Source organism: Bombus affinis, unplaced genomic scaffold (genome assembly GCF_024516045.1).
Source record: "Bombus affinis isolate iyBomAffi1 unplaced genomic scaffold, iyBomAffi1.2 ctg00000679.1, whole genome shotgun sequence".
Lineage (NCBI taxonomy): Eukaryota > Metazoa > Arthropoda > Insecta > Hymenoptera > Apidae > Bombus > Bombus affinis.
Genome location: NW_026109275.1, coordinates 23,266 through 36,365, shown reverse-complemented (window position 1 = coordinate 36,365; position 13,100 = coordinate 23,266). Strand labels below are relative to the sequence as shown.

At 31.2% G+C, this 13,100-nt stretch overlaps 1 protein-coding gene and 3 long non-coding RNA genes across 15 annotated transcripts in view; 1 reads left to right on the top strand and 3 right to left on the bottom strand.

Annotated features, from left to right (window-relative positions):
* LOC126928212 (uncharacterized) overlaps positions 1–13,100 on the bottom strand; it is a 32,235-nt gene that overhangs the window by 423 nt on the left and 18,712 nt on the right. The window lies entirely within an intron of this gene.
* LOC126928209 (omega-amidase NIT2-like) lies at positions 2,864–7,516 on the bottom strand. 12 transcript variants are annotated; one of them, XR_007716435.1, is made up of 7 exons: positions 7,502–7,516; positions 7,129–7,387; positions 6,136–6,858; positions 5,475–6,048; positions 5,141–5,330; positions 4,530–4,698; positions 2,864–4,250 (listed from the first exon to the last, which is right to left on the bottom strand). XR_007716435.1 is itself a non-coding variant. In XM_050744036.1 (5 exons), the coding sequence occupies exons 3-5, from the start codon at positions 4,615–4,617 to the stop codon at positions 3,774–3,776; spliced, it is 414 nt and encodes a 137-aa protein (XP_050599993.1). In that variant the 5' UTR covers positions 4,618–4,698; positions 5,141–5,330; positions 5,902–6,109; the 3' UTR covers positions 2,864–3,773. The 12 variants fall into 12 exon arrangements, 3 of the variants coding, with proteins under 3 accessions (XP_050599993.1, XP_050599995.1, XP_050599994.1); XR_007716434.1 differs by having other exon boundaries at positions 5,551–6,048; XR_007716433.1 differs by having other exon boundaries at positions 5,902–6,048.
* Positions 9,360–10,207, bottom strand: LOC126928215 (uncharacterized). The gene is made up of 2 exons (XR_007716446.1): positions 10,130–10,207; positions 9,360–10,019 (listed from the first exon to the last, which is right to left on the bottom strand). It is a non-coding gene; the product is annotated as an uncharacterized LOC126928215 (long non-coding RNA).
* Positions 10,245–11,200, top strand: LOC126928211 (uncharacterized). Its single transcript, XR_007716442.1, has 2 exons — positions 10,245–10,393; positions 10,510–11,200. It is a non-coding gene; the product is annotated as an uncharacterized LOC126928211 (long non-coding RNA).

Sequence of the window (13,100 nt, the reverse complement as noted above, 5' to 3'; positions counted from 1 at the left end):
CACGCCTACGTTACGCTCGTTAAACACGTTCCAACAAGACCATGAATAAGGGTAACAGCTTTAATGTTTTCACATGTGTTAATTTATTATTTTAGACCTTAAATATTTTATTTATAAAATCTTTATTTAAACAAGTTACCATTGTCGCTACAATAAATCAATGAATGAAATCAGTTTAAATTTAAAATATCATTTCATAATTTCTCGTCACTTGTATCTAAAAACAACAAAAAAACGGTGTACCCACATCGTGCGTAGACGGGAAATTAAAACAGTGGAGCTTAATTGAAACACTGATCATATTCCGCGATTGTAAAACAATAATAGAAAATCGTGTTTCTTTCGAAGGGTATGAAATTGTCAGGAGATTATGCCATAAATGAAATTGGAAACTGGCTGGTCAAAGGTATTAAACTCAATTAAACTGAACTGTGTTATATTGTACAAAGGCTAGAGAACTGCTACCAAATATCTGCTAGTTTAAAGGTGTCCCTTATAAATTATAATTATATTTCAAATTCAATCTCCTAATAATAAGTAAATTAATATTTTACCTAAAATCTGTGATATAGATAACAAAAATAAATTCTTTACATTATTCGTTAGTTTGCAATATAATTAGAATATTCTTTATTTTTATTTTCTGGTGTCTTTGTTATTCTTAAAAGATAAACTGCTTATTTACAAATTTAACACTGCATATGCTATTAATAGATCATTTTATATTTAATTTTGCAACCTTCAGTCATTGTTAAAACTTGTTGACAATACTGTCGGTTAATAGAAATTTCTAAAATCCCCTTGTTTCTATTCGATTAAAGGGTATATTGCAGAAACTATGTTAGCTACAGTGTTAGCTACAAATCACCTGTGTCACTCCGTTAAACTTATACACAATAGTATTGTTTCTTGTTTTCATTTAAAATAAAATATGTTATTGTAGGAATGAAGCAGAATGTTCAAATAATTGAAACAACTTTTTGTCCTATAACTAGTGCCTTTCATTTTAAAAATTAAAAAATTTTTAATCAACGATATTTGGAAGTTTCGATCTAAAATGACCAGGAATTGAAACAGAAAATATTTTGATGCCAATAAATACATATTCTTCACACATAAAACAAATATGAAAACAAAAATCGATGTATATGAATGAATTTTGAAATGGGGAGGAATTATATGATTATACCCATTCTCTGTTGCGTTTAATTGTTTCAATTGATGTCTCATGAGAATTTTCATCGAATTTTTTAGAGATCCTGGCTGTAAGGTCTTTTTAAAATTATAAGAACAGATTCAAACTATAACATTTGAAAACTTGTGCTTACAAAACTTACTTGTTTCTCATAATTATTTAAATGAATCTATTCGGCATTTTGAGTGACCGTCCCTTTATGGCTCGGACGGCACCTCTCCTTCCTTTGGGAAATTCCGAATTATCTGTCCTCCCCGAGCTGCAAACCTGATGACTTAGACAGTAGGGAAAAACATCAGGGAAAACCTCTGGCTAGAAAAGTACGATAGACGAACAAAATTTAACGGCTGATGGGGAGTATCAACAACATACAAGGACAATCATCAACAAAGTGTCGTACCGTGCGGGTGAAATACTGGAGTTTCAATAAGATCTTATAACCATCGAGTTCAGAACATCAAACTTTGTTTGCATAAAGCAAGTGTAAACAAAGTGTCAAATTACACTAACACTCGATCTATTAAATCCGTTCCACCTTGAGCGTTAATTCATTCGAGGTTCGTGGTATCGATCGATCGGTCGGACGTGCCCGCTGGCTCTTTAGTTGATGATTTGTAACAGAATCCTTGCATTAACACAGATTCTCAGAACACACAACTTCACCCAGCAGATATCGATTACAGTCAGTTGTCACTAACAATGCTTTTATCAACAATTTCTTTACCTGTTGATCCTCTGGAAGTTTTAACTATATTATATTCTCTAGGAACAGTAAGATTTTAATGATATAACTTTACTAATGAGATCTTAATGTCATAAACGGTATCGAAACTTCTTAATTAATGTCGTTATCGAAGAAGAGACTCGTAATCTTCTCAAACGAAGAGCACTTGATGTTTACAAGTAGAACTCGATATCTTAGTTTCTTAAAATGTGTTTCTGTGTTTACTTTCTAAATGTAAACTTTATTCAAAACGAGCCGTTCATTCGTTACAGGCCGTTAATAAAATTGCACTTTGCACAAAGGAATTGCCGTTAATAATTTAAGATTCTCTGCTCGTCGTACAGGGTATATATCGTAATTATTCACGACGATCGTAACGTTTAAGTCCAATTCGAGCTTAAAATCCCACGTGAGCTATACTACCACAATAGCCTGAATTTCTATTTGTTCGTTTACTGCCTGTTCGTACTCGGAGCATCCGTTGTAAATTACAGCAAAATCTTCTAATGTGTTCCAGAATATGTCTTCATGGAATTTTAATAATTTATTAAATCTATAGATAACAAATGTAAAACTTACTAATTTATAATTAATATAAAATAAGAGAGCACGAAACTTCCTATTTTATGGACATATTAAATATTTGTAAAAAATTCTGTATCATTAGTATCACTTTAATTACTTTAAAGGATATAATCCCATAAAGCCGTGACCCCTGAAAGAATCGATGTTCACGCGTGACAAATTGGCGTCGTATGAAAGTTCCGGTATGAACGTTACTAGAGCTGATACCAGCTAGGGGCACAGGTATATGTTCTGGGTTCATTATATATTTATAAAGGGCTGCCGACTCAACGAGTGGTCCGGGTAAATTTAAATTGTAAATAGACAGAGATTTCAAGTAAAAGCCTGGATAAGAGCGGATATGGTATGAGAGTCTGTGGTGGAAAGAGGAACAGGCTGCTTTTATTTGTAAAGTTTGAATTTCCTCGATATCGAAGGTGTTTAAGCCGCAAGTGTGTTTCATGTTAATCGTTCGTGTTAATTCATTCGAGACCGAGATTTTATTGTAATACGATTCCTGGGTGTCAGTACGATCTGAATGTTTTGTTAGAATGATACTGTGCTTTTCTCTCTCTGGAATATTCTTTTCATATTTTAATTTTAAGTCGATGACAATCTTAAATTTTATGCCTCATGTTTTTAAAATATAAAATTATATACTATGTTATACTATAATATATTATGTACAGTTATATATATTATGCCTACTGATTGATATGAATTTCTTTCGGTCTCGAATGCGTTAAAACGGAGCGCAAAGAAGTCGAAATTACTTATTGTAATTGGTAAAACATCGTGAAAGGCAGACAGATACAAGAAAGAAGTTAAACTATAAATTATATTTGCGACATTGTTATGTTTTTGCTTTCTTTAAGCCTTTCATCAAGACAGCCGATCTATAAATATTAATCGACCAATTTCTCTAAGCTTGTAACTTCAAATTAATGTTTATATATATAAAGAGTTACGTATTAATCTATCTAAATATTTAAAAAGATGTTTAATGTTATAAATGATGGATATTAAAGATGTTCAAAAGAACGTAGTCTTCGCGTGTTCTTTATCATATCCCTGATCAAAGACATTCCAATATTATTACAATATCCAATTACATATTGATACACAAGATATACAGATTATTATTTATAACATTTTGGTTTTCTTAATTGAGTTATTCATTTAGTACAAATGATAAGTAATTAGTAATAAGTCATAAAAAAAAAAAAAAAAAAAAAAAACGGTATTGTAGTAGAAATATTATAAGAAAACATTTTCTGTTTCAGTGTAGAGTTACTCCTTTTTATAGACAGTGTCGTACAAATCCGTACGTCTTTGAGAAAATGTAGGTATCTGAGCCCTTACTTCCTCAACAACTTTCAAATCTGAGAGAAAAGAAAAACATACGAAGTAATAAGTAATGCTTGCTAATAAATTCAACAAATACAGAGGGAGCCGGCAAAATCGATGAACCAACGAGACTAAAAGTTAATTACATCATGGATTTCTCGCTTTTAATGTTAAGCTGGAAATTACCGATATCGGTGACCACCATATTTTCCTGAGTTTCCAAATCATAAAGGATTTTCTCCCAGGGATTTGTCAACTGTGTATGTCCCCATGCGACATAACTTGCTGAAGGAACACGAGCCGGTGATATACAGGCGACGTATAATTGATTGTCATTCGCTCTGGAACGCTGAAGTAATGACCAGTGCAGTGGTCCAGTGGTCATATTGAATGCCGCCGGATATATCAGCATTTGGCAACCTAACACAGAGAAATGGGAAATACGAGACCACTGAATTTTAGTTAACTTTGTAGCTGCACAGTCCATATTCCATAATTTATGAATATGCGAGAACAGTCCTCTTGTCGTGCTTCTAATTCTTTTATTTATTTCATTTTCAGCGAATATACTGGTTTTTTAAATTAAGCTCCTTTTTATACAGAGTTACAGATTATATTGATTATATTTTATATAGAATATATTTAAGAAAGATAGTTACTTTCATGCTAGTTAAGTATTGTTCGATTAAGCTACTGTACCTTTGTTCCGATAAATGCGTGCCATTTCCTCGAATCTGATATCATAGCAAATGCCAATACCTATTTTGCAGCCCTTCACATCAAACATTGTTAGGGAATTACCAGGACTGAGTGAATCACTCTCTCGGAAAGTAATCTTGTTGGGAATGTCGATGTCGAATAGATGTACCTAATAACATAAAAATATAGTTGCTAACTCTATTGCTGTAACTTTTGTAATTTAACATCAATGTTACGAACTTCTAAACTTTAATTGTTTTTTATTTAATAACTGACAGCGTTTTTATCACTTTCTTTTATTAAAAAGTTTTATCATTTAATAATATTTGAGAAGGAATATTTTTTAAGAAAAAATAAGTTTTTTCCTATGTGAAAAATTTATATTATAAAACAAATATATTGTACAAAAATTTATATATTATATTACGACAAAAATGTATGTTTCTCGTATCAAAACGTATTTTATAAACCTATAACATATTTTTTAAATTATAGAATTGGTTATAGTACACGTATGTACATATGCATATTCCTAAATTATTCCTAGATAGAGTCACTTTCTCCACCCCAATATTTTCAATTTCAAAGCCACATGGAGGTATATTATTTACCTTCCGGTGTTTTGCTATCAAAGTTCCATCGGGACCCCAAATAGTACAGGTATTGTACAATTTATCGCCCTCTATTTCAGGTATCGTACCACCAACTACATAAATGCTGTTTTCCTTAGCTGCCTTCGATAAAGCAACGCTCGTTTCACCGTTTCATCAGGAATACTCTCGGCGTATTTTGGAAACTATTCTGCATTGCAATATTTCAATTAATGAAAAATAACTGTCCTTTGTTCCAACCATAAATTAGGTTGAAATGTTTGTCAATTTTTTATTTTTTAAATTATTAAAATAACTAAATTTTATATTTAGATTTACTTAAATATATAATTACTTAGATAATAGTACATATAATAAATTGTTTCTACAGGTTCAAGATGAAAAATGAATATTTAGAAATGTTTAATTACAATCATGCTATTTGGGTCAGTACCAGTGACTTGTTACTTAACGACTTTGCTAGTACTTTTTGAAACATAAAGTTAGATTTTAACTAACTTTAATTTTTAACTATTATAGGTGGAATTATAAATACAAAATAATTGATAATACTAGTTTATAAGTATCTAATTATTAGTATCTTAAAAAATATATTTATACAAAAATCACGATAATCATAAAAATGGGGAAATTCTATATTCTCGAGTCAATTCACAATCTTTATGGAAGTATGAACGTTAAGGTAATTTGTCTACTTTTACTTTTTTCTATATAGTTGTTATACATATAATAAATTATTAGAAAAAGAAACAAATTATTACGTATTCCATATGGTGAATTAAAGCATTCAGGAAGAGCGATAATATCAGCATTATGCTCTTTCGCGCTTGAAATGTAGGAAACTGCCCGCTCTACATTTTTGCTTTTTACTTCATTTACTTGAAGTTGTACCAACGCCAAGCGAAATGCTAAAATGTTGGAAAAGTTAAATACACTCGGTTATATATTTCCCATACTTTTTATTTATAAATACTTTATACATAGTGAATACTTACTCGACATCGTTCGCACTACTTGTTTAACCATGTTCGTAAGTATCATAATGTTCTTTGAGGTTATGTATGGTATTACTCGATATCAACATTACGTAAGCAATACGCGGGGATTTTTAATAATTATTGATAAAGTTTAGGACATTAACTTTGATGTAATTGTAAACATTATTACATATTATAATTAAATGTAATTTTCAGTTAAGGGTAAGAAAAGAAATATACTTTTGTAAAAATACACTTTATTATAAAATCTGTATAAATAAAATTGTACAATTTATCTTGAAAGTAAAATGACCGAATACGTTCCTGGAAAATATTACTGCCTACTAAATGATCGAGATCTTGATCTTTCTCGTCGTCTCGTTTTTTACTTGATCTTTCAGACGAGCAATCGTACTTCTTACGTTTCTTTGACTTCTTCAATCTTTTTAATTTATAAGAATCATTACTATTAGAGTTACTTCTTTCTCTCCGTCTCTTCTTTTCAGAATCACTATCGCTGTCATCATTAGATTCGGAGCGCCTTTTTCGTCTTTCTGATTTTTTATCCCCCACTTTATCATACTTGTTCTTATTGTGCATCGTACTTCCGATTTTCTTTCTTTTATTACTACTTTTGTTCTTCACCGTCTTCGGGGTCAGGGGACATTGATCTTTTTCTATCCATCTTTTGCTTGAGTCCCTTGGATTCCTTGTCCTTATATTCCTCATACTTTTTTGTATCTGAAATTAACCCCATAAAATACTGAAATCTAAAACCTCTACATTTATCATATTTTATATAAAGATAGAAGGGACCTTTAAAAAATTGCATGCAACAACACACTTACAGATACTCTTGAATTAGTTTTTCTACATGTCCGATTATGTCTTTATATGTATATGTCAATTCAAATTTATTTTCTTAAATGTCCCTTAATGAAAAACTAACACTTCATATTAACTTTGAACTTTTGAGTTCTTAGAATATTCTGATTTAGTCACTGGCTGTACCATAAATTCATTTACAGATATTATATTTCCACCAAGAGCTAGTTTTATTATGAGCCTTCCTGCATCATCATCGAATCCTTCTATTTGACCATAATTATTACTTTGTTCTCCAGCTATAATTTTCACAAATGTTCCTTTCTCGATTTTAACTTCTTCCTCTTCTTTTTTGAAATCTGTATTTTTCTTCTGCAATGCTACTTTGTCTGCTCCAAGACCCATACCTTTTGGTCGTAATTCTGGTATGACAGCTGCTACTAATCTGTAATAGTTAGAATAAACGATTGTGAAATAAAAAATGATGTTCTCTGTTTACTTTCCAATAAGTGATGTATTAAATACATATAATTAATTTAATCCAGAGTAAAATTCATACTTTTCATTTCAACCAATTCCCTTTCCTGGTTGCCATCCCATTCCCCTTAACATTGCTACACCAAAAGCATCAATAGGAATTTTTTCATAATCTTCTAACGTAGACTGAAAAATACAAAACGATATTTATAATATGCAAATGTAATACATCTGTGCATTGCACATCAATATGTTGATAACGTACCTGTTCTTTGCCTCTTAATGATTCATCTTCTACTAAAGGTAAAGTTAAATCATTTGTTTTAGTTTCATATTTATTCTTTGACTTAAGTTCCCCAATGATTTCTTTAGTCGCTTGCTCTTCTAAAGTAACAACTTTATTTTCACTATCTTCAACTGGCTCTTTCTTTATTGATATTATTGGCGATGTTTTTCCATTAGATAGCTTTGATTTTGCCTCGTTAACACTAGCGTCTCCTACCTTTTCCTTATCTGCCTTCGGAAGGAAAATGTCTGCATCTATTTTATTAAGAATTCTATCATGCCAGGTTTTTGAACCTAGTAATGGAATAATTAGAGGTTCATCTTTTTTTTCTTCCTCATTGAAATAAAAAAATTGTTTTCAAATATATATATTCCGCTATTGGTGATTTTTATAGGTTAGGTTGAGGTTATATGTTTCTTGATTATAAATTTTACTTTTTGAACTCACCCTATTACTTTAATACCTTTCTCATCAAGGCATTCAATGTAATCAACTTTCTTTTTTTCTTGTGGAATAGCATTTTTTAACACAGGTTTCTTAATAGATTTCGCAAAACCGAAGGAAATCTTCTTTCCTTCTTCTGCCATTTATTTGTTATTTTAACACTGACTTATAGATCAATACACATGTATATACTAGACATAAAGATTGATGTCACTTGAATCTACGTACATGAATCTGATATCTTATTATACTTTATTAATCTACTCAAAATTACTTGCACATTACTAAAATTTCATTCCGACAATGTATCAAGCGTCTGAATAAGTGACATTAAAGTAAACATATATCAAAGAGGAAATAAGAAGAACTGACGCCTATGGTTTTCTATGTTACAGAGCTAGTGCTGCATCATACGGCCAAATGCCGAAGGTGGCTTATGCTAGTATATACCTGCCTATACGTTTCAATGAGAAAATCGATATTATGTGTTCATGTGAAAATTCACATTTCCCTAGGAGCTGTATTTTGATAGATTTAAGCTTCTAATGGAGCATTTTAAACGTATAGAGTATACTATGAAGTAGATAGTAGTGCGGATCATTTTATATTCATAGAAAGTTTGAATGTATAGAAATGTACAAAATGCTCATGATATGCAAAAATATGCAAAATATTCAAAGTAAACCAATCATCAAAAAGTTTAGAAGGTGAAACAAATTTCTTTAATAACACCTAGATTAATTTTTATTTGTTAACAATCCCATATATAACCATAGCTTTCGCCCGGCGCATATACGCGCCCATACATGCGTTAATAAGATAAGAGGAAATAAAAGACAGATTATCGATAAAATACACTAACACATATGTAATACGTGGAGATATTACCACTCAGATTACACATATTATATATTATAAGGGAAGATGTATACCACGTATACATATATGTAGAACGAACATTTCAAACTTGTTTATAACGCGTGCGCACACATACATGCACGCACACGAACAATTTTTCGAACGATAATTATATTAATAATTTATAACCATTTATATTTTTATATTTTTATATTTTTATATTTTTATATTTTTATATGATAAGCATTTATATTTTTTAAAATATGTTCTTATGGCATACATATTTATTCCACGCTTCATATCTATCCACATCCGTAACTGTAGGTGACATTGTTTTTTAACAATTTTGCTATTATTTCATAATTCTTTAATTCATATTTCAAAGTCGTAACAGATGTTTCTTTTTTTTTTTTTTTTTTCAAGTTTTTCCCATATTGGACTTATTTCGAGCAGCCATGCTTGCTTACAAAGCAATTTTATATCCACGCAAGAATATTTTTCAGTAGATTTTATTATGTGGTTTACAATATCCATATTCTCTAATAACTGGTTGCTAAGGTATAATTTGAACATACCAAGTCGAGTAACTTCATTTGGTAATGATACGTATATTTTCTTTTCAAGGCATCTGCGTAAAGCTGCATCAATGTCCCTAATAATATATTTACAATAAATATTATTGTTCTGTTATATTAATAATAACAAAGGAATATTCCGCACAACACAATAATTAAGATTAAGATAATGAATAATTATGATATTAAGATATTTTCTACTTAGAAAACATTGAAATAGCGTGATATACATAGCAAGGGCAATTAGTTGCAGCCAAAAGAACTACATTAGAATTTTCGTTAGATACTAATCCATCCAATCTAGAAAGAAGTTCTGATCTGAATCTCTTTGCAGGTTCAGACAATGTACAGTTTACTCCTTTATTTGTGCCTATCCAGTCAATCTCGTCGATAAAAATAATTGTAGGCGAAAAATTATAGGCAAGTTCAAATAAAACCTGTTCAGTTTAACAAATGTATTAATGTAACTATTCTATTTATATATGATTATTATTATATATGATATATTCCAGAATCTCTTCTTCATAGACAAAGGAAATCAACTTACACGGATATACTTCTCGGAATCACCTCTCCATTTGCTCACCAATGAGCTGGCCGTTATGTTAAAAAAGGTGCATTGACATTCCAGGGAGAAAATGGGCCTTTAAAAAAGATAAGGTACTTGAGGAGATACACAATGGCCTCCTTAATAGCAGATTTACATTCCTCTAGGCCTACGATGTTGTCCCAATATACATTTAATTTTGTCAGTATGATTTCCTACGACAATACAAAGATGAAATGGCGCATAATCTCCGTATTAATTTCCGTAAGTGTTATGTAATTCGTTATTTAAAGCTTTACTGAAATCAGTATTTACAATACGTATATTAATCGAAAATAACTTACGCATGAAATGTCTTCAATAATCTTCCATAATTCCAGATTGTCTATATAAAGCTTCTGAGCCTATTTTGATATCTTTGATTGCGTGGATTGTTCCATTAAGATGTTAAATAGCTCTCCTCTTCTGATGAAGATTCATCGCTTTCATTGGCGAAAATTGATGTCACTGTCATTGCGAGATTAATATCATCCGTAGCATCACCCCTCATCTTCTGTTGTGCATTCCTCCCTTTCACAGACCCAGATACAGACTCACTTCTCGTTTGTTTGCTAACAGATTTGACACGTTTTACTACTTCTTCAAAGATTGAATGATATTGTAATCGATACGTTGAATACGTTGAGAACGTTGAATAGTGTTAAATAATTTAAATTCTTACACTTTGTTCGCATTTGTCATTTCCCTCGTCTTTATTTCCTTTTCAGTTATTTTCTTGCACAATATAGGATATTTTTGGAATTTCATCTTGTAATAATTTTCATATTCTGTAAGAATAATTTCCAAATCGACGTTGTCGCAGACTCGATATTTCCGAGGTAGACGAGCTTCCCGGATTAATACATCGCTAATGTCTACATATCTAAAAAATATAATTTTTAATTCATTGAACAAATTTTATGCTATGAGTACACACTATACGATAATCATCAATTAACTGTTTTATTTCTAGGTAAGACAGACAAAAAGAATGTACTGTCTATTTATTATTATATAAATCCTCGGCGATAATTTTTTGCCTTCTGCCTTTTAATTTCTAATTTTTAAAGTTTGAATTTAAATATATTTTCATTTATAACTAGTTAATCTACGTTATCGATTGAGTTACTCTATAACTACTGAGTTACCGATGTCGATTTTCAAATTTTGGTTCCTTCCCCTCTTTCCGCACTAATTTCTATTTCGATTGGTCGCCGATATTATTCGAAAAAATTGCAACTAAGAAGATATCTAAATATATACACATAATATAAATATATAAACATAATTTTGTTATCTACTATCTTGATACGTGCAAAGATAAATCTTAATGATATATAATACAGCGTAAATGGTTATAAATAATTAATTATTGACAATAATTATAAGAATTATCGAAAGAAAAAATCATAGATACTATGTGCGAGTGTAAAATATCACAAAAAATGAACAACAATTGTGAAAAACGCAATATGGCAAATCAATGACAAAACACACTCATGACTGTCATGGAAGTTCCAAAGTCTTTTCGCAAATTATGAGATATCTTATTTGTGGTACCTTGCAGCGATAAATCACCGTTCATTGTAATAGTTTTAAATGTGATAATGATATCCTTGTATTGACTATCGTTTTTCGATAGTTACGAGAATTTTCGTTTATTACTTTGAGACAATCCGTCACTTCCTTTCTCTTATAAAGTTTCCCTTCAACTCCGTTGAAAACTGAGCATCAAACAGGAGACGAACGATTTGTTGTCATGGCAATGTTAGTTCACACGTAAGCAGGGTGCGAATATAATGATGGAATAGTCGAATCCTGTCTACTGTATAGTAAGATGGATGCGACATGGAAATAGAAAGAGAAGGCTGTATATAAGCATTTTCTGTCCTTGTTTAATCAGGCATGCACACTAGTGGACACTGACGGCGCTCGTTTACCGTTGTTACACATTTCCGGTACAAGTACGCGGGCATTAGAGAAGGACGGAACGGTCTCTCTCTTTACCCCTATATCGCGTTTTTAGTTCGCTCACGCGCTCTGTACTTATATCTATTACATTTCCACCATAAGCAGCGGCCGTGCAGTGACTTACAAAAGTTTCGAACTCGCGGACGTTTAATCACGTTCCCTACTCCGAAGGGGTAAGTACAAAGTTGCTCGTCTCAGTACTCTTGTTAGAAGTTTTATCATCTTTTTCATTTCGTGGCTACAAGTTTCCCAGGAAATTCTTATCGTTTTACAAGGGCTGTGGGACACAGTGACGTCAGCTATCGATCATATACGCGAATTTGTTGTAAATTAATTAGGAGAATATCTGGAGTTGTTTATCGTTGCCAGCTGTAAAATATTAGAATTTTTCATTCATAATTGTCATATTTTCGACTCTTCCGTTGCCAAGACCATCTTGAAAGATTTTTGGTATGTTCCATCACCCTTGTTAAAAGTGTGCCCATTGGTTAGCTATATTGATTTTAAAAACCAATACGTATATCAAGTTTATTATTTAACAGAAACAAAGAAATTCGTTTTATTAACGAATTTTCGATGTTTCTTCTCAATTTCCTTTAGCATCGAACGAAGAACATTATTTGATCAAACGTTTCATCGTTCAGATTATATTTCGTTTAAAAAGATTGAAATTGATATTGAGATAAAATCAAAAAGTATCCGTTGTTCTCGAACATTCTAGTATTCCTTCGCCGCCCGGGAGAAAGACAGGTATGAAGAAAGAGGATATTTTTTTTTATTAACTTTTTAATATTGATATTTCGACAAATATTGACGTGTGCAGTGAGAAAATCGAGTGAAATTTTCAATAATATCGTTTTAATAATTTGTGAAACGAATTAGTTTGGTTTTTTCCATTTTTATTAGTTTCCGTCAGTGCTGATTGACGCGCCACTCCAGTTTCCATTTCCGTTTCTCGAAA